The sequence below is a fragment of the Bos grunniens genome, chromosome 13, assembly GCF_055505025.1.
Source record: "Bos grunniens cultivar Pamir isolate PY7600 chromosome 13, Bosgru_T2T1.0, whole genome shotgun sequence".
In the NCBI taxonomy this organism is placed as follows: domain Eukaryota; kingdom Metazoa; phylum Chordata; class Mammalia; order Artiodactyla; family Bovidae; genus Bos; species Bos grunniens.
Genome location: NC_141177.1, coordinates 80389813 through 80410293, shown reverse-complemented (window position 1 = coordinate 80410293; position 20481 = coordinate 80389813). Strand labels below are relative to the sequence as shown.

Below are 20481 nucleotides of genomic sequence, written 5' to 3'. Positions count from 1 at the left end.
TCCACATTCTAATGAAGGGGACGCTGGTTCGATTTCTGGTCTGGGAACTAAGATCCCACAGGCCTTGCAGCACAGCCAAAGATAACAATGATAATAAATAGTAATAAAGAGAGTAGAAGGGGATGTTAGCAGGCCTTCCTGCAATTGTGAACTGCGTGAAGATGGAAGGCAAAGTACCCGCAACAGTTCTGCAGGCCAAGGAGGAGGGCATGAGAGGTGAGTATGAGCAGAACCCTGGAACCACGCCAACCACAAACCTAGATGGCAACCTTGGCCAAGAAGGCTAAGTAAGATATAAGGAAAACCTGGTCTCAGGATGCCAACTTGTGTTTACATACCTATTGATCAGAGTGATAAAAAGAAATCATTTGCTCTGGGAAACAGTAAAATCTACACCCTTAGATAGCTCAGTCCTGAGAGGTAACAGCAATGACCTTGAGGGCAGATGACAGCAAGGCCATCCTATACTTCCTGACACATGTGTATCTCCTGGGCTTCGCGTGGGCCGGGCTCTGCTCCTGAGGGTTCACTGCAGAGCTGCTGTGAGAAGGAATTCTCAGTTCCAAAGCTCAGGGCTCTGCCTCTAAATCTGAAGCCTTGTTTGGTCCCTAAAGAGCAGCCAACTCCATTTGGGTTACTACACATCTTCAGGTTCTGCCCTCATGGAGGACAGTCCCCTTGGGAGGCATAGAGCGTGAAGGGAGTAAAAAGCAAAAGTCTCCAGGGAGAGGGAACAGCACGTGCAAAGGCCTTGAGGCAGGAGAGAATGTGATGCATTCTGGTGACTGGTGCGGTACGATTATATGTGACAAACGACAGTGTGGCATGTGAGATGGAGCAGACAGGGAGACAAAGCCGGGCTGTGAGAGAGGCTTTGGGGCCACACAGATACCTGTCCCAAGGACAACAGGAAGCTGCCAAATGGCTCTTAGAAAGGTGACACTCAAACGTTACACTTTGAAAAGATGAAGATGGCAGGAGAACACAGAAAGCACCAGAAGCGGACCAGGGCAGATAGAGGTCCATTAATTCAGCCGTTACTATAGGAGTTCAGGCATGAGCAGAAGGTGGCGCAGACCAGGACTGCAGTGAGACGCCAGTGAGGTGCTGGACACAAGACTTTCAGGACTCGGAGGTGGATTAGAGGCCGATGCGGAGAGAGGGCGGTACATAGGGAGTGCCGCCCAGACTCCTGGATTATGGTCCTGGGCGTTCAAACGCTGCTGCCAGTCACCCATCGAGGGCCCTAGGCAAGCTCCGCTTTGGGAAGGGAAGATGACACATTGGGTTCTGAACGTGCTATAATTCAGGATACCTTAGAAGCACGGCGAAGGGAAGCTGGAAAAGCAAGTGGGTAAGCCACTCCCAGCAAACCCCAGCCCCTCCTCATTGGGTTAACAAGGTGAGCTCAGTGCCCTGCAGGGGACACCCTGCGACTTGGAGGCAACCCTTCACTGTAGGAGTAAAGGTCTGAAAGGCCTTTATCCCCACGCCAACATTTTGATGCACTTCCATGGTTTTACCTCCCAGCAAGGACGAGAGGCTCCAGAACCCCCAAATGGAGCAGACAACCCTGGGCAGCTCTGGGCGGGCCTCCGCTTCCGGGGAAGAGCCCCCTGGCCTGTGGGTTGATGGGAGGCCTCAGAAGGGCCCTGCAGATGCTCGGGGCTCTCTGCACACCCCGGCAGGTATCCTGATCTGGCTCTCACCAGGAGCCAGCAGGAACCTCAAGGATGCTCGCTCCACCAGCCTGTGTCAACATTGACACCGGGAGAGCTGAGGAGCCTATCCCTGCCCCACCCCCGTCACCCCAATGCTTAGTGACCACTGCAATCAGGTCCCTGTGACATAACACTCACCCAACCCCCAACACACGGCAGGGGAGGGAGCAGAACCAACAGGTGCCCACAACCCTGACTGGCACCAGCCACAACCCAGGCTGGGCACAGACTCCCCTCCCCCCACCCCCACCGCAGGACAGGGCATCACCCGGGGACGGGACAGACGACAGATCTCGACTCAGATGCTAAAGGGAGGGGGTGACCCAAACAGCCTGCAGCGTCTGGTAACGGGCTCAGCAGCAACCAGGTGGGCCCAGGCAGCCCAGTGAGACAGGGCTGGCCCTATGGTGCCCCTTCTGGTGTTCACCGATCCCAGAGTCAGGAAGAAAAAGTAAGGTGAGAAGAGAGGGAAATGTTACCAGCAGCAACACTCCAAGGGTCAGGGTCAGAGGATGAGCCCCGCAGAGGGAGAGGTCAGAGACAGCGGGCTGATGAGCCCCTCCTCTTGTGCAGAATCGGATTTCAGCGTGAACCAAGATTCCCCATGACAACCACCCAGATCCTGCTGGCAAAAGGGGTACTAACAGAATCAGCCAGGGAGGGGAGGCGTAGTTTGAAGGTACAATTCAGGAGCAGAGGCCCTGTTCTAGCCAGACAGCTGCCATTCCCACTCACGTCCTCCAGGGCTCCCCCATCCCCTGCGCCCACCCGCCCGCCCACCCCCAGAGGGCAGCCCGTGCTGAGAATAGGGTCAGCTTTCAGAAGGGGACAAGGCCAGCGTGGTGGCCTTGGAGCAGCCAAGCTGGCACTGGAGCCAGCTTCAACGAAAGGACTGTCATGCCCAGTGTGGGAAACAGACCACTCAGGCCTCACCTGCCCACCGAGTGAAATTCAAGGTCGGTCTTTCGAGCCCAGAGCCACCTCTGGGGCTTTATCTTTCTGATGAGAGATTAAACACTCACTTAAAATTTAAATGGACTTTTTAAAAGTCACTACTTTGATCCTTTCACAGTCTACAAGGTTTTAGAGTTGTAAAACCATTAAGATCTCTATCCTAAAGATAATCTAAGGCCTGTATTCAGGGGCTGAGTTAACTAGAAATCTGTTCTGGCCACTTAATATTCCAAGGGAACATTCTAGGGGAAGGGATGGAAAAAGACTCCATGGAGAGGTTCAGGATGGGGAGTGGGTGGGTACAGAGGAGCTCTGACAGGCCCGGGGACTTGCGGTGTGCTTCCAGACTCACAGCTTGAGCCCGTGGTTTGATACTTACGGACAGTGTCATTGCTGGAATCCCACGCCTCCACGAGCAAAGTGTAGGACCTCTGAAACACAGATAAACAGCAGCTCAGTATTCAGAAACCGGGGTCAGCTCACAAAGGTCAGGCTTTCTCGGCCTGCCTGCACGCTCTGCCAAACAAAACCGTGCGCCAAGACGGGACCCGTCTTCGCCGTGAAGCGAGGTCCTGGGTGTTCAGACCCAGACCAGCTCCCCACCCACCCCCAGCGCCCACCCCAAGTTGACAGAAGACACAGCGCTCTCTGTCGTCCACAGGCAGGTCGCCCCAAGTTCCGAGCAGGAAATGCCCCCTCCCGATTTGTGCACACTCGGCGGGTGGTTTCCCCAGACGTCCCAGCCCCTGAGCCTGTGGCCTGAGAAAGCTGCACAAAGAACTGATTCTCAGCTAAGCTACCAGGTATCTGGGCTGGGGAGTGGGGGTGCTCATCCACTGAGGAGGGCTGCGGACTGCTGTTTCACTCCGGGCCTTGCTGGGGAGGCCCCCGGGGGCCCCCTTTCCTTTTCAGAACCCTTTGAAAGCCCTGTCTATGTGAGACCATCTCGGCTCCCACAAGTATCAGGTGACTCTAGGAAGCAGGAGGGGTGGGTAGGTGCAAAGAGAGTCTGAAGACAAAGGCAGCAACCTAACTTAGGGGTGCACAGTGCCGGGGGTGGGGGTGCGGTGCTGGTAGAAGATAGGAAAGAAAGTATAAAAGGAAGAAAGAGCTGCACTCCATGGTTATATTTATTGATAAACTTTATCTGTCAATAAGATCTAACATTCCAGGAATAATCAGAGTCCACTAACCAAACAAATTCCCTGGATACTGGCGGGATGCCAGCCATTCTACTGAAGGCACCTTTTATCTTTCAGCTTATCTCAGAATTCCACCTCTCCCCTCAAAATCCAAGCTATTAGCAAATTCCCACTTTTACTCAAATCTTCATTTGTAACTTAGGATGAGGTCAGTCTCACAAAACACCAGGCTTTCAAGAAAGCGTCTGCTGTCTTCGTGATGGGAAATATGTCCAGGAGGGGGTGGAATGGGAAAGGCGGGCACATGAACATTTCTCTGCACCCCTGCCTTTCACTGTCCAACACCAGTATGCTGGGAAGAGCAGCGTATATCGATCAAACACTGCGCCACAAGAAGGTAACTACAAGGTGAAGGCAAAAACAGAAGGGGGGAGGAAGAAATTTAAAAAAAAAGGAGCTTCATTCATAACTCAAGGCAAGCTTACTGCTCACACAGTGACCCAGCAGGTCTTTGAATATAAAAGTATCTTGTGATAGACCCTGCCTTGGAATTCAGCCGAAATATGTTTCATACTCAAAGCAGAGTAGGATTCCATTTCGTTCACTGATAACTGTGGGAAAATGCTCTGAGAAGCAAGCAGAACCAGGCAAGCCGGGGCATATACCCAGCCCTCTCCTGCAACCAGCCAGAGGTCCAAATTCACTGCTGTCATTGTTGATATTTTATTAGCGAAAGTTACACCTTATTTACTGCCTCTGCGTTTCCTACGATTTCCTACAAATTACAGGACCCCTCCCTGAGAACAGCAAGAAGTGAAGTTTCTCTACAGACGTGAGATGAGAGCCAGGTCCAAATGAGGCCACACGTGGGGCTGATGCTGGATAACGAGCCCTTCACTTACAGGTCACGATGAGACCCACCTCTCCACTTGCACATATTGCTGCAATTTATCCTCTGATTAAACGCACCAACACGTGGAGTTCTGACAGACTTGCACCAGCACTAAACACGTAATGCCCACAAGCCCCACGCAAGGAAGGGCCTCTGGGATCAGCTGGCGTGACAGCAGCAACTGCTTAATGCTCAAGGGAGGGGGCGGCATCGTTCTCACACAAGGTCCTAGGAGGCCAGGCTGCCTTCAGACTCATCCTCCCAGAACTGGGAGACCTCAGAAGCCGCTGGCCAACACGCCCCGCCTTGAGGGGAAGGAGGGCCTGCATCTGGGTCTTCCCACGAACTGCCTTCTAGGAAACAGACGTGGGCTGGGGGCTGCAGCATTGGCGGTCTTGGACGGTCTCACTCCCAGGCTTCAGAGCAGGGACCACAGGTCTAGGACTCACCTCCCAGGGCAGGAGGACTCCTCCCCACCCAACCTTCAGGGCAAAGAATCCTCTCGGAGGCCCCTATTAGGGGGCACTCTCATCCCCCACTCCGTCCCCACACTATAGATCAGCAATCAAGATCATTTGGCAATGATTATTAGTTGCCAGGGAGCTTTAACTTTTCCCAGGCCCATGCTTGACCTCTGTGCATCCCAGAAGGTACATCCAGACTCCAGGGTCCAGACCACGCATGCTCACCTTATGCTGTCAAGGCCAGGTACCAGGTCCCAAATCGGCATTCCACTACAATCACATCACATCCAAGTGGCCACTGCCAACCTAACCCCAAGGGAGGCCGAATCCCAAGGCCCTCCTCACAGCGTGGCATGGGGGGGCAGGTGAGATGACTGGCAGGTGTTCCAACTTACTAATAAGTTCATACAAACACCCCCACCCCCAAAGAAACACAAAAGAAAACTGCACACACCTGGATTTTTCTTGGTTTCAAGCTATAAGAATAGGATTCTTATATAAAGCTACCTGGCATTCACCTATTTTTCCTTTTTTTTTCCAGAAAAACAGCCAGGGGGCAAAGCAGGAGGGATGGGCAGGATCAGGCCTTCAGTTTGGGCTCACAGAGTGAATGGCTCTGCCCCTCCCCAGCTCCAGGGAACCTGGCAACCCGGGAGGTGGGTCTCCATTCCGTGCAGCAGGAAGGGGTAATGGTCAGCTTTCAGAAGGCCCTTTGGAGAGGATGCCCTGGGATTCTACTTCGAGGAGGGTCCTGGCCTCAAAGCGCCCCCGTGCCTGCCCCCGTCCCTGGCACCTGGGCTGCGGGAGGCCTGAGTTCCGCACCCATCCTGCCTGCGGGGATTACCTTGGCACCGGGCAGAGTGGCAAGCACTTAATTGCCACATTAAGAAGGGGGGATGTGAGAAACGAGGTGATTGTGCTGATAGCTGGGAGCTTCCTCTTCCTGGCAACAGTGGCAGCCAAACCAAGCCCTGAGAAGTGGCGGCTTCCCCTCCTGCAAAGCTGACAGACACAGACAGCCCACCCTGCAAACGGCACGCGTGCAGCGTCCAGAGGCCCTGGTGGGTGGCGGGGGCACGCCCTGGAGCGCCCAGCGTGCCCGGGGGGCCACTGTATGCAGTCATCGCCCCGGTCAGGCTGGGGCCCTGGGCTCTGCTGACTCGACGGTCGCGTCCTGTGGCTGGCCCTGTATCTGCACTATTTGTGAGGCGGCAGCATTATTCCCTGTAATCCTCGTTTCAGTCAATCCGGCCACACTATTGTCCTGCCTGCGTCTGGGTGGCCAGAGTAGAATATATTCCAGGCACAAACATATTACATAAAGGCTCCAGAAATGCCATGTGTGGGCACACACGTGCTCACCCCGACAACTCACGTGTGTGGCAGGGTTTGGGCAAAGTAAGGCACACAGCAGGGACGGCCACCCCATGGCGGCCCAGCTGAAACCTCAGTCATAGAAAGCAATTTAGTCTGCAGGGCTCGACATTTCAATAGAGTCTGATCTGGTTACAAAGGGTGATTTTCTCATGAAACTCCACCTCAAAGACTCACCAAGCGGGGCCCCAAAGCTCGGATCCAGATTGGAGACTCTCAATGAGATGCCCCCACCTCCTTTCCCATCATTACCCCTACCTGTTTGAAAAGCATCCCACTGATAATTAAATGCACCAGTTACAAAAGGGTGGCGAGGTTAATAGATAGAATACCGAGAAGCCAGCCAAGCACAACCGTCCGGTTCACACAGAGCAAGCCTGAACAAGATGCCTTTCTACTCATTTACCAAAAGGGCATAGAGACTGGGCTGAGCTGGTAGAGGACCCTGGACGTTTGACTATTTATGTACCACTTTTAACCACTGGGACCCACGCTGTGGAACTGCCTCCCTGCACACACACTGCACCAGAGACAAATGTCTTTGGTGCCATAAAATCAAGGGCCACAGGGGAGGGATCAGAGACCAGTATGGGAGTCACAACACAGGCACTTACCCCCCCCACCAAACCACCCCCCAGCAACTCCCCACCCCCCACCGGAGCCAAGATAGAAGCAGGACATTTCAGAACCCAGAAGCCTACTCCTCCTCCCCTACCATACTCCTCCTCCTCTAGAAAACCCAAGAATCATCACTTTCCATGTGTACTATTAAAAACATCTTCCTAAAGTTTAAAACTAGGTTAGCTGTGTTTGGGTCTAACTTTTTTTTTTTTAATGTATTTAAAGACTGGAGCAGCTTGGCACCTCACCTCGGCAGAGAGGGTAGAAACATGTCTCTAGAAGTTTACCAAGGGGAATTCTCAGGAATATTTGCCTTTACGGATTACCATGCTAATTGTATGCATGTCCAGAGATTATGCATTCTTACACGGTAACTAATCTTGAACGCTTGGCACTAGAACCAGGTTCTGGCCCTCCTACAATGGGCCAGCAGCTGCTCCGAATCCAGCCCAGGCCTCTGTATTCCTGTTTTCAGATCAGGACATGAAGACTCTGTTGCCTTGGCTTCGTTTTTTCATGAATAACATTTTTCCTCCAAGCTAAACTTTACACATGCCTTCATCCAAAGGTCCGTTACAACCCTTTGCTGTATAGATTTTAGGCAGCGTTCAGATTTTTAGGCTGGCTTTCCGGGAAGCTGCGTGCTTTGTAAAGGGCTGCTGCCCCTCCTCCTCACCCATCCAACTTCCCTAAGTGCCTGCATGCCAAAAGCTCTACCAGTCTTGAGAAATGTTTGAAATCCCTGTAGAATGATGGGTGTGGAGTTGGTGGGTTGCAAACTCATGTAAGTACTGGAGATTTGAATAAGTTGCTAAGAAACAAGACAACAAGGAGAAGAACACACCGAGGCTACACCTGGAAGAGGAAAAAACTATGAGAAACCTAGTACCTTGCACAGGGAGTCCAAGTGGGGAGCAGCCATTGTGCAGACCCACAGCACCAAGCGAGCACAGCTCAATTTTCTCCCTGGCCAGGTTTTGCAATGTAGACATATCATTTCATCGCTTTAGTATGGGGGAGGTGTTTTAGGGCAAAGGGTGTTTTCCCCATACACAGAAAGTCCCTTGCTGTGAGCATGTGCGCACGTGAGCTGTTTGTGTGCACGCACACTGATCACGTGGGTGGCACATTCTGACTGCAGAAAGGGGCCAGGTCCAATGAGAACCCCATCCCTCCACTGGCTACCCAGGGACCAGGGACCTGGAAAGTGAGAGTCGCTCAGTCATGTCTGACTCTTTGAGACCCCATGGATGATACAGTCCATGGAATTCTCCAGGCCAGAACACTGGAGTGGGTAGCCTTTCCCTTCACCAGGGGATCTTCCCATCCCAGGGATCGAACCCAGGTCTCCCGAATTGCAGGTAGATTGTTTACCAGGGAATTTACAAGGGAAGCCCCAGGGACGCAAAGGACAGCATAAAAGGCAAAGGCATGTCAGTTGCAGTCTGTAACTAACCTTATAGCGTCTGATTTACCCAGTGTCAATGGCATTTAAATAAGAGGCAGAGAGGTGAGGTGCCTGAACTGCTTCTGACAAAGTTTCTCCAGATTCACTTCACTCTAGGGCCAGCAAAACAGCAGTAGAGCGAACTGGGGTTCCTAAAAAGCTTTTCAGGCTGGATAGTGGTAATTATACTAATGTATTTTTAATGAGCAGGCACTCCTGGGATTTAGTACTAATTTTGGAAAGTGCAACTTACCCATTTCAGTGATTTCTAAATGGTTATTCCCCAATCTTTTCCGTTGAGCCCAATTACCTTTGATAATGTATGGTCTTATCACTGGGTTCCCTGATTGGAGGATCGTAAATCAGGCTCATTGCTTCAAGTCAAGCCCCTTCCAGCAGCACCACTAGGGTAATCAGAGCCACTGAAGAAAACCACCACCAGGCTGGGGCAGTGGACCCAAGTGGGACATAATCAAGAGGGCAGACCCACACCACAGAGCTTCTCACAAGGGCACTGTGATTATACTTCACATCTGACCGAATCATTTCCTCCTCTCCCATTCCAGACCATGAGCAGTTGTTTGATTTGGGTCATAATTCCAAACAAAAGACGTGAATTACACCACCTTCTAAAGTGACCTTCTTCTCTGCACTCTGAACCACCTCTCTGCCACTTTCAGCAAACCTGGGAGGACCCATGCAGATGGTAACTGTGGCTGCCTAAGGGTTAGAAGCTTTGGGGCCTGGAAGTTCAAGGTGTTTGTTTTAAAAAACCATATTCTCCTGAATTCTGTACCCAATTCAGCTATCACCTATTCAAGATAGCCCCTTTAAATAGACACACTCATTAATATTTAATTGGTAAGCTGAAATGAAGCTGTGCAATCTACTTCGATACTTATCCAGCTACCTGAGTGCTTTCACTTCAGTTAACACTCACGCTGCAATCATTCTTGCACGTTACAGACGTTAGGGTTCCTCCAGCCACACTGGAGCAAACAACAGGGCACACCCCAAGTCCACACTCCCGTGGGAAGTCAGGCTTACATGGCACAGCAGCCCTTCTGGGGGTGATGGGGTGGGGACGTGTTTATGAGGGACACAGGCATTTGGCGCAGCTTCAAAAGAACCACGCTCGCAGTGCAGCCCCAGCTGTCTTCCCCATTCGAGAAAAGCCAAGAGTCTATTTCATGGTTGGTGACCCGTGGGGCCTGGAAACCACAGAAGAGCACCAGCGAATCAATCGGCTCCCTGCCCTCAGACACCACTTCCGCTCGTTCCCATCTAGGGCTCTCTGCCAAATGTCAAAAGGAGTCAGACACACCTCTGGGTCGGCCTCCCCAGCCAGCCTGGGGAGCAAGACTCCTCGTGCTCATCCCAGCTGGTTCTCTGACCCTGCTCCCCACGAGGAGCCTCAGCCAGCCCTGAAGCTTTCCCACATCACTAATAGGATTCCTTTTATGGTCTTGTGAAAAGCGAGGGGCTCCACACAGATCCTGCCGGCGGTGGAGCCACCTGCGGGCCCCTTCCCCCTAACTCCAAACACACGGTCAAGGGCGAGGGCCGTCAGTCCTCACAGTAAACTTGGGTCCAGCCAGATTAAAACGTGGCCAACCTCTTTAGCTTAGAGTTCTCCCTAATAGGGGATTAACAAACAAGATAAACACTCTGTAAAAGTGAAATCCCGCAACAGGCCCAGTCCTCCGTTCTCAGCGAATCCCACAAACCACAGGGGTTTATAAGCCCCTTTTAATGGCACGTTTCTGATAACTGTCTTATCTCAGACAGGCAGAGGGCACTTTGTAGTGCCAGCTCCAGTCAGCGCGGGCCTCGAGAGCCGCCGGGGCTTCCCACACACTCCGAGGCCAGCTCCCTCCCCCCTCTCGCAGGCAGGATCCCAGCCCCAGCCCCGCGGTAGGAGGCGGCAGAGCGCGCCCCGTCCGAGCACGTGGCGGAGAGGACCCCGCGGGGCATCGAGCGCCCCCTCTCACCGCCCGCCCGCCCGGCGCAGGGCCGGCAAGCCCCGGTCCTGGCACCGAGTCACGCCTCCCGGGCGGCGGGAGTGGGCCAGAGGGCACCCACATGTCCCCCTCCCCTTCCTGCTGCGACCGCTCTCATCTCCTTCCTCCCATCTCGGGATGCTGCCGGGGCTCCACCGGCAGACCCTGCCGCGGGGGGCCCGGGCCTGGAGCGGCTCTGGAGCCGGGGGTCTGTGTATTTGCTCCCGCAGGGCCTGCCTCAGGCGGGCCGCCCGTTCTAGGCTTCTGCGCGCCCCCCAAGTGCTCACGGGGGCCGCGCGCCTGCCGGACGAGGGCGCACCCCCGCCCTTCCCGGGGAAGTTTGCAAACACAGCTGTTCCAGAGCCCGGGAACCGCTGGAAGTGAGGCCACCAGAGCTACGCCGCGCGGGGGCGAGGGCAGGAAGGGAACTGCAGGGGGCGGAGGCTCCCGGGCCCGCGGCGCGGGCGAGAGCCCGGCCAGCCCGCGGCGCCGGCCCCCCCCCCAGGCCCTAACCCGGTCCGGAGCGCGCCCCCGCACGCACCGAAATCTCCCGGGGAGCAGCGGGAAGCGGGCTCCCCACACCCTCCAGGAAGGACACGCCCGCCCTCCGGGCTGCTCACGGGAAACGGGAGGGTGCCAATTGGACGGCTCTGAGAGGCCAGAATTGTGCCCAGCCGCCTTCCACAGCGCATCAGGTTTAATTGGTTGAGCAAAGATCATCCATAATGACCTCCTGGCTCGGGCGGTTACTCTGGGGCCTCCAAGTTGCAAGTTTCAACCGGCCCTCCCGGGAGCCTTGCCCGACAATACCCTCTCGAGCCCCACTTTCCACTTTTTTTTTTTTTTTTTTTTTTTGCGCGGAGCAAAAAGCATCCGGACTGGGGCTTGCCAAGATCTAGCACAGAGCCCCGGCTCCCTGACCACCACCTCCATAGACGTCCCGGGCCTGCGCCAAGTTTCCAGCCAAGGCCCTTTAAATCCCTCTCCTCTCGCAAGAGAAAGCAGAGCTCGGCCCGCGGGTCCGACCCCGGCCCGGTCCGCCACTCACCGGCCAGGCGAAACTGAAAGGCAGCACGATGCGGTTGCGTTCGTTGCCGCGACTGGCTTTGAGGTCGAAGGTGTTGCCCCCGATGACAGGCGTGGACCCCGAGCCGAAGCTGCACGGCCCCCCGGCCGTGACGCGCGACTGGTACTCCTTGAGGCACACTTTGAAGTACGTGTCACACTCGTCGCGGGAGCACTTGCGGTCCCCCGGGTTCCGGGAGCCGCCGCAGCAGTTCCCGTTCTGAAGCTCCCCGTTCACGTTCTCCATGGACAGGATCTCCAGCTCGAACTGCCCGGAGGCCCCGCACACCTGCCGGCGAGGGAGGGAGAGAGGTCAGCGCAGGGGAAAGTTGTTTTCTTCGAGGGTGGAAGCGGCGACTCCCTCCCCGCCCTCCCTGACGAGCCCTTGGCGCCAAGTGAAACTCATTTTGCAAAACTGGGTGCAAGGACTCAACGCGATTCCCGGGCTTAAGAGGCTCGAGTGTGGGAACAATCCGACACGACGGTCCCCTGGGAACAGGAGCGGCGCGAACCCGCCGCCTGGAGGGTACATTTGGGAGCCCGGGGGTCCCCCTGGTCCAGGTGCAGCCTACCGGGCGCAGGGGCCCAGGCGGGAGCCGGAGCCCCAGGGCTCCGAAGCCCGCTCCAGACGCTCAACCGCAGGCGTCCAGGAGCGCCGCGAGGGGAAAGAGAGGGCGGGCCGGGGAGGGAGGCCCGGCGGGCTCCTACCTTGGCTCGCAGGGCGCAGAGCAGGGCGAGCAGGAGGCTCAGGGGGCGCCCGGGCCGGCCGCGCGTCCGTGGGGACCGCATCGCTGCGCCGCGCGCCGCGGGCACTCGGGACGCCGCCGCCGCTGCTGCTCGCGCTGGTGCTGCCGCCGGTGCTGCCGTCGCCGCTGCCCCTGCGGCCGCCGCGTCCCGGCTCTAATATACTCCGCCGATTGGAGCATGCACGACTGGAAAACAACACCACTTTTCAAAAGCCCTTTCAAGAGCGGCCCGTTCCAGAAGGCAAAGAGCCCGGCCTCCTTTTATTATTCTGATGGCTTCTTTGAGGCGCTCCCCCTCCTCTTCCACCTCCTGGCTTTCTTTCCTTCTCTCGAGCTCTTTTATTATTATGATTATGCGCAGCCTTTTATTCCCTTTCAGATCAGCTGCTTGAAGAGGAGGGAGGGAGGGGAGGAAGAAAAAAAAAGCCGGAGCCCAGCTCGCGGTCCAGCCGCAGGTAGCACAATGACGCGTGCCCGCCCGCCCGCCCGGCTCTCGGAGAGGGACTCAGGGAGCCGGTCTGGGAGCCGCGGCCCGGGCTGGCCACCTCTACCCAGCGCGCGGGGCCGGCGCATGCGTCCGTTCATATTCATGAGGGGCGTGCCCACCCGCGCCACGCCCCCGGCGCTGGGGGGAACGGGGAAGGGCCCGGGGGCTCCGCGGCCCGCGGGGCGGCGCGGGTGCTTTGGGGCCGGTGCAGACCTCCTGGCTGCGGGCGTTCGGGCCCGGAGGGAGCGGGTGGAGCGCGGGGGGACGTGAAGGCTCTATTGCTCGGGTGCGCGCGGGCCCCGCGCAGACCGCCCCCTCGGGCGCTCCGGGCAGTGAGCCGCCGGCTGCACGTCGGGGTGTAGGCGCCGCGGCGCTGCGGAGCGGTCGAAGCGGGGCGGCTTCCGCCTTCCGAGCCGCCTGCGTCAGCTGCGGCTTCGCCCCGGGCGCCGGGCCCGCTCCCCGAGAGCGAGCGAGCGCGTCGCCCAGAGCGCGCGGCTGGCGGCGGCGGGGCTGGCGCGCGGGCCGCCGGCTGCTCGCCCCGCGGAGGCGACCTGGGCCGGCGCTGCTGAGAACTTGGGAAAACTTTCCCGGAGCCGGGCTGGCCGCAGAGGCGAGGGGAAGCCTCGGCCGCGCCCCGCTGCCGCCCAAATCCAAGTCTGCGGAGCCCGGGAGGGCCCCCGGCTTCCTTCTCCAACCGCGCCGGGGCGGAGGCGGGGAGGTCGGCGGGGTAGGGGGCGAGGGCCCCACGCAGGCTCGGCGAGCGCCCGGTGGTGAGGCCGGAGCCCTGGGACTCGCGCCTACCCGCCCCGCCGCCCGGGACGCAGTGCCGTGATTGCACCTGTAGGCGGCCTCGGAGCCGCTCTGGGTGGCCGGAGCCCAGCCTGGGAGAGACTGTCTCCCCGCCGTCGCCCAGCAGCACAACTGGGCTTCTCTGGGGGTAGCAGTGGAAACCAATGCTATTTTCTACCTTGAGGCGAGCCTCGCAATTAACAGCGACACTCTAGGTCACAACCAAGGTCAAAGGAAACCTGCCCAACGCCTCTATCAGCCCCTTTCTGGGGGGACCTGCTGCTGTGTTGGAGGGGATCTCTTTAGGGAAAAGATCGATTTCCCCTGAAAGGTGCACCAAGTTAGACCTCTATATGGGGTACGTTCTACGGGAAAGCGTGACTATTTAGGAGCCGGATCATGGCTCAAACCCTCAGCAGCTGTTGACCACGATGGGCTGCAAGGGTCAAGGGAAAATATTTTCCAAGCTCCTGTGTCAAAAGAGAATAAAAAGATAGCTAATTGTGGTTGTTTGTGGGTGGGTCGATACGGACAGTATTTTCAGTACTTGCTCTCATCAGGCTAGAGAATAAAACAAGGCAGCTAACTGACCTCTTTACACTGTTTCAGGATCACCAAGGATGGTTTAGGAATACTGGCATTTTAACAGCCTAAGACGGAGAAGACAATGGCACCCCACTCCAGTACTCCTGCCTGGAAAATCCCATGGACGGGGGAGCCTGGTAGGCTGCAGTCCATGGGGTCGCTGAGGGTCGGACACGACTGACCGACTTCACTTTCATTTTTCACTTTCATGCATTGGAGAAGGAAATGGCAACCCACTCCAGTGTTCTTGCCTGGAGAATCCCAGGGCGGGGAGCCTGGTGGGCTGCCATCTATGGGATCACACAGAGTCGGGCACAACTGAAGTGACTTAGCAGCAGCAGCAACAACAGCCTAAGAGAGACAGCTTTTTAATGGTAACATGTCCCATCTTGATGGTCATTGGTGAGAGAACTAGTCCATATTTTGGAAAGGACATTTCCAAGAGCAGAATCATAAGCAGTAGCACCCGGGGTGTTTTGCCGTAATGTACCCCAGTCCTAGCTCCCCCCAATTATCCTAAATACAAGGCATCCATCTTTCATACGTAATCACGTCTAGACTTTTCTCACCAACATTTCCATACAAACCAATCTCTCCCACCTCCTATCTGCCCCCTTCTTACCTCTGCCCCCAAATTTTCCATAATTGGGGTGCTAAGTAATGGTTTAAAAGCAAAATGTTGGTATTGGAAAAAATTCACAAAGGCTAGTAAGGTCTTAAAATGCTCACTCCTTGCTGTTCCCCACGTCTGAACCCGTTTTGTTTCTGTGCCCCTGTGACCTCTTCCACACACCCCTCAGGAAGGAGTCAAGCCGTTAGCTGAAGAGTTTAGATCCAGCCACCCAACTTAACTGAGAGGACTGCCTGAGACGCCAGATGCCTTCAGGTGGGAATATGATGTGCACATAAGCTGAGGTTAGCTCCAGGCCACAGGTGAGGTTAGCCCCTTGAATAATAACATGGATTTCTGAGGGATGGAAACTGATTAACCCTACCCAAAATGAGTGACTGAACTGAACTGAAATGTCAAGTCACAAATAAACATGAAATTCTCGGGTGAAGAGTATGGTGCCCCTCACCTTCCTGAGCTTGGGAACCCACTTTTAGAGAAGATAGCTGTGGGCTAGAAGGGATTCTTTGGAAAATTTTCAGTTGAGCCTTTTGCAGCTAGTTGGTACTCCCCCAAAAAGCCAGTCACGTTTTCCACAACCAACATCAAGGAGACGCTCTGCCCTCGACTTCCTCCCAGCCGGTTCTCAGCCTCCCTCCCTGGAGAATGGGGAACTACTGCAGAAAAAACTCCAATATGCAAAGTCCCCCTTGGCCAGAAGTCCTCAACCTTTTTGACAGCAGGGACTGGTTTTGTAGAAGACAATGTTTCCAGGGACCAGAGATGCGGAGGGATGGTTTCAGGGATGGTTTTGGGATGATTCAAGCGCATTACACTGGTTGTGCGTTTTACTTCTTTATTACATCAGCTCCACTTCAGATCACCAGGCATTAGATCCCAGGGGATGGAGATCCCTGCCCTTGGCCACTTGCATCCTGACTTTGGGTGTAGCCTCTAGTAAGTGACCATTACGGAAAAACGTTCCCATGAACACCATCACACCTGTAAGAAGGGGAGAGGCTGGTGGCCAGTTCCTGTCTAGCTAGTCTTGTGCGCAAATCATAACTGTCTTTGAGTATATTTCTATTTTAATTTTAAAAAGATGATGCATTGTTTTTCTTTTTCTACCAAACTTCCCTACCTTTGCTGAATCATCGACAAACAGTAATACTGAACCCCCTCCCCCAACACACACACAACAAAGGCTTACTTAAAGACATTCAAGCTATAATAACTATTTAAATACATTTAGTTGGCTTAAGTCCCTGGTTAATTGACACTGTGATGAAAATCAGCAAGTCAATATTTATTGAGAACTTCATGACGTGCAACAACATGGGTGATCTCAGAAATATGAAGCTGAGCGAAAGAAGCCAGACACAAAAGACTGCATCCTGTCTGAATCCATTTCTATGACGTTCTAGAACAGACAAGACTAATCTATGGTCAAAAAAAAAAATTGAAAGAGTGGGGAGATAGGAAGGTGGAGAGGAGCTGGGAATGGCCTGAGGCCTCTTTTGAGGGATGGAGAGAGGGATAAGGATCTGTCTCTTGATAAGGCTTTGGATTACACAAGTGTATGCACTTGTCAGAATTCTATTAAATAGTACACTTAAGATTAGTGCATTTCATTGAGTGTTCAAAAATAAATTAGTAATACTCAAACTAAGTTAGTTATACGAGTGCTGAAGTATTCAGAGGAAGAGAAATGCTATTTGCAACTTGAAAATGCATAAAAAATTAGAGGGACTGATGGATGAAGAAGGCTGGATCACTTGATATATGCAGGAGCAAAATATTAAAGTGTTAGTGATAGGATCTAGGTGGTGGGCACACTGGTGTTCATGTGAAATTCTTTCAAACTTTTCTGTGTTGAAAATTTTTCACTATAAAATGTTAAGGAAAATAGCTATTGATGTGTCAGGTATTATTTAGGTCCACAGAATAATGGACTGAATAAACTAGAGGGCATGCTTCTAAGGGATGATGATAGTTTTTTGTGTTTTTTTTTTTGTAGTTCAAATGTTGTTGTTGCTTATCAACCAGATGATGATAGTTTAGATTGTGGTAGTGAACACACGGGGCTTCCCAGGTGGCGTGGTAAACAATCCGCCTGCCAATGCAGGAGACGTGGCTTCTATCCCTGGGTCAGGAAGATCTCCTGGAGAAGGAAATGGCAACCCACTCCAGTATTCTTGTCTGCAGAATCCCATGGACAGAGGAGCCTGGCAGGGTACAGAGTTGGACATGACTGAGCACACATACAGTGAATACGAGGAAGGCAGTTTCATTCCCCCACACTTTTTCTCCTAATCCTTTCTTTCCAATAAGTAAGAGTGAGAGTGAGGTTGCTTGGTCGTGTCCGACTCTTTGCGATCACATGGACTATAGCCTACCAGGCTTCTTTGACCATGGGATTTTCCAGGCAAGAGTACCGGAATGGCCATTTCCTTCTCCAGGGGATCTTCCTGACCCAGGGATTGAACCTGGGTCTCCCACATTGTAGGCAGACGCTTTACCATCTGAGCCACCAGGGAAGTCCACCGTAAGTAAGAAAGACAGGTCCAAATAGAGAGAAAGGGTGTGTGAAATATCTTTCAGTATCTTCCTTTTTCTTTGAGGATGAAGTTTGTGCAAGTTCATGAGCCCCCTTCCATGGAAAAGTAGTTGTGATATGTTTATGTCCCTTTACAGCAGGAGCAAAGAACACATCCGTGTCCTCCAAGCTCTCTACCATATGACCGTCTCAGAAAATATAAGCCTTTGTAAACTCTGTGTAGCTAGCTCCCCAGAGAAGCACATCGTTTGATTACACAGCCACCTCCGTGGATTATTCTTATTCTTCCACATCACAAGGAGTCCTGGACCAGAAAGAAAGAACCACCTATGGGCAATAAATTAGACATTAACAAATCAGGATAAAGTTATACTTCCCACCACCATCATAACCAGATCGCAATTTATACACCCAAGCACTGAGTAGATCTAACCATTTCCCCCCCAAAGCTTCATTTTACATACACAAGAGATCTGAATTCATTTTCTTTGGAAACTAGAACGATGAATTTCTTGAATTGTCAATAGTAATTTTGTATGAGCTTTGCTTTAAACATTGTTTTGGTTTTGCTTTGAGCTCAGGTATTTATAATTTTGCCTGTCTTGCCCCAACCCTGTTTCACATTCATTATCTGGAAATCTATCAGGCCAAATAGTTACGTGTCCATGTCCTCCTTAACAAGCCAATCACAGAAAGTCGGGAAAATCCCCAAGATAGAGAATTCAGGAACCCTGGGACTAATTTCCTCATTTCACTCCTTGAATTAAAACCAAAAGGGTTTTAAATGACCTTTCATAAGTTTGTATCTGCCTGCCTGCAATGCAGGAAAGCCAGGTTCGATCCCTGGGTCAGGAAGATCCCCTGGAGAAGGAAATGGCAACCCACTCCAGTGTTCTTGCCTGGAGAATCCCATGGACGGAGGAGCCTGGCAGGCTACGGGCCATGTGGTCGCAAAGAGTCGGACACAACTTAGTGACTAAACCACCATAGTTTCATCATTTAATGGGGCAGGGAGAGTACTTATAGAATGTCCTGTTTTTTAATTTTTATTTTTTATTGTGGAGAGTCTTTGAAAGTGAAAATCTTGTGTGTAAATTGCTGTTAAATTGGCATTCTCAAACAACCATAAATGATTCACCCACCTTCCTTTTTCTGGTGATAACGTAGTGAGTTTTCTGTTCTGTGAATGACACCTGAATGACTTGACCCATGGATGTTCTGGGATAATATTTTTGAAACTAAATTACCATTTGTACAGTTGACTGATCTGAATGAAACTACCAATTTTCTATAATTTGAAAGTGTGACTGAACTCATAAATCTTTTCATCTCCTAAAAGGCTCTGAAAATTACACTTCCAAAAGCAGGTGAAGTGAAGTGAGTGAAAGTCACTCAGTCGTGTCTGACTCTTTGCGACCACATGGATGATACAGCCCATGCAATTCACCAGGCCAGAACACTGGAGTGGGTAGCCTTTCCCTTCTCCAGGGGATCTTCCCAACCCAGGGATCGAACCCAGATCTCCCTCATTGCAGGCGGATTCTTTACCAGCTGAGCCATAAGGAAAGCCCTAAAGCAGGTAGCATTTGGAAAATGTTTAATACTGCAATACAATTCACTTTTCAGCACTTTTTCATCTTGTTTGCACTCAACTTTCTAAACCTGTGCAAACCCAAATCTGCCTCCAGAACTCAAAAAAAAAAAAAAAAAAACAAAGTGGTTGTTGGAACTAGAGAAAAGGAGAGCTAAATATATCCAGTTATCTGAGAAAGTTTTAAAACATGCATAAATGTGGGAGTCAAAGAAAGATAATTACACCTGCCAATGGCACGAAAGCCACAGGGCTTCGAATCCCAGTATTTCATGTTTGGGTTAATGGTTCTCAATAAATAACAAGATTGTGTCTGTGTTTGCCATTTTTGTTCTCAAGCCAGTGATTTCTTTACTGATGGCTTCTCTCAGAAGTTACTAAGGACATAAAATGTGGATGATTGCAATGCTTAAGGTTATTTTTTCATTTGGAAGGTAAATAACTGTTTTTATTGTTGTTTTGATGCCAAGAGCACTCAAGGATGGCTAAAGAAACATTAGCTTGAGCACAGAAATATTGGCACAAGGAGTAAGTTTCAGATCTGTAGTTACAGGTCTATAAGTTTCAGATCTGTAGTTACAGGTCATAACAGGTTACTGACACACAGATTTTCACAGACATCATTCAGAAATAATTTAGGAACACATCATAGATTCTTTTTTGTAAATTAAGGCATAGAAAACTTTGATTATAAAGAAAGTTTCAATTCTAAAAGATTTCAGTGAACTGGTAATTTTTTTTCAAAGGCAGGTAAAAACTAGAGAAGCCAATTACATTATTTTAGGATAGTTTGGCAATAATTCATGTGAGGAGGAGGTGGGGGTTTTAATAGACCACACCTGTGACATACCTTAATTGTGTAATCAGGCTGCTAAGAAGTAGGGCCACAGTACAAGGTTGAATTACTAGAAATGCAGGGGGTTAGCAGTCATGGAAAAATAGCCCCAGCACACTCCCCACTAGCCTTAACACAACTGAAGGGTTCTCACCAGCTCTCGGCATTATTTTTTAACAGTTGTGGTAAAATACACATAAGATAAAATTTGCCAACCTAACCATTTTTAAGTGTACAGTTCAAAAGTGTTAATTAAATCCACATTGTTGTGAAAACAATCTTCAGAACATTTTCATCTTCTCAAACTGAAAGTCTGCACTCGTTAGACAATTCTCCATTCTCCCCTCTCTTGACCCCTGTCAATCACCATTCTACTTTTGGCCCACAAATGTGACTAGGTACCTCACGTAAGTGGAGTTATACAGCATTTGGCTTTCCGTGGCTGTCTTATTTCATTTAGCTGATGTCCCCAAAGTTTATCCATGTTGCTGCATATGTCAGAATTTCCTTCCTCAGGCTGAATAATAACCCATTTGTATGCATATGCTACATTTTGTTTATCCATTCTTCTGTTGATGGACACTGGGCTGTTGTGAATAAT

At 52.1% G+C, this 20481-nt stretch overlaps 1 protein-coding gene and 1 pseudogene across 2 annotated transcripts in view; both read right to left on the bottom strand.

Moving 5' to 3' along the window:
- JAG1 (jagged canonical Notch ligand 1) overlaps positions 1–12984 on the bottom strand; it is a 44644-nt gene extending 31660 nt beyond the window's left edge. The window contains exons 1-3 of the mRNA XM_086335045.1: positions 12389–12984; positions 11664–11969; positions 3055–3106 (exon numbers count right to left, since the gene is read on the bottom strand). Coding sequence (XP_086191171.1) covers positions 3055–3106; positions 11664–11969; positions 12389–12469 — 439 coding nt within the window. The 5' untranslated portion in view covers positions 12470–12984. The remainder of the gene's footprint in view (positions 1–3054; positions 3107–11663; positions 11970–12388) is intronic.
- Positions 12701–15894, bottom strand: LOC147361287 (uncharacterized; annotated as a pseudogene). Its single transcript, XR_015140058.1, has 2 exons — positions 15870–15894; positions 12701–14026 (listed from the first exon to the last, which is right to left on the bottom strand). The product of XR_015140058.1 is annotated as an uncharacterized LOC147361287 (transcript).
- Between the last annotated feature and the right edge of the window lie 4587 nt (positions 15895–20481).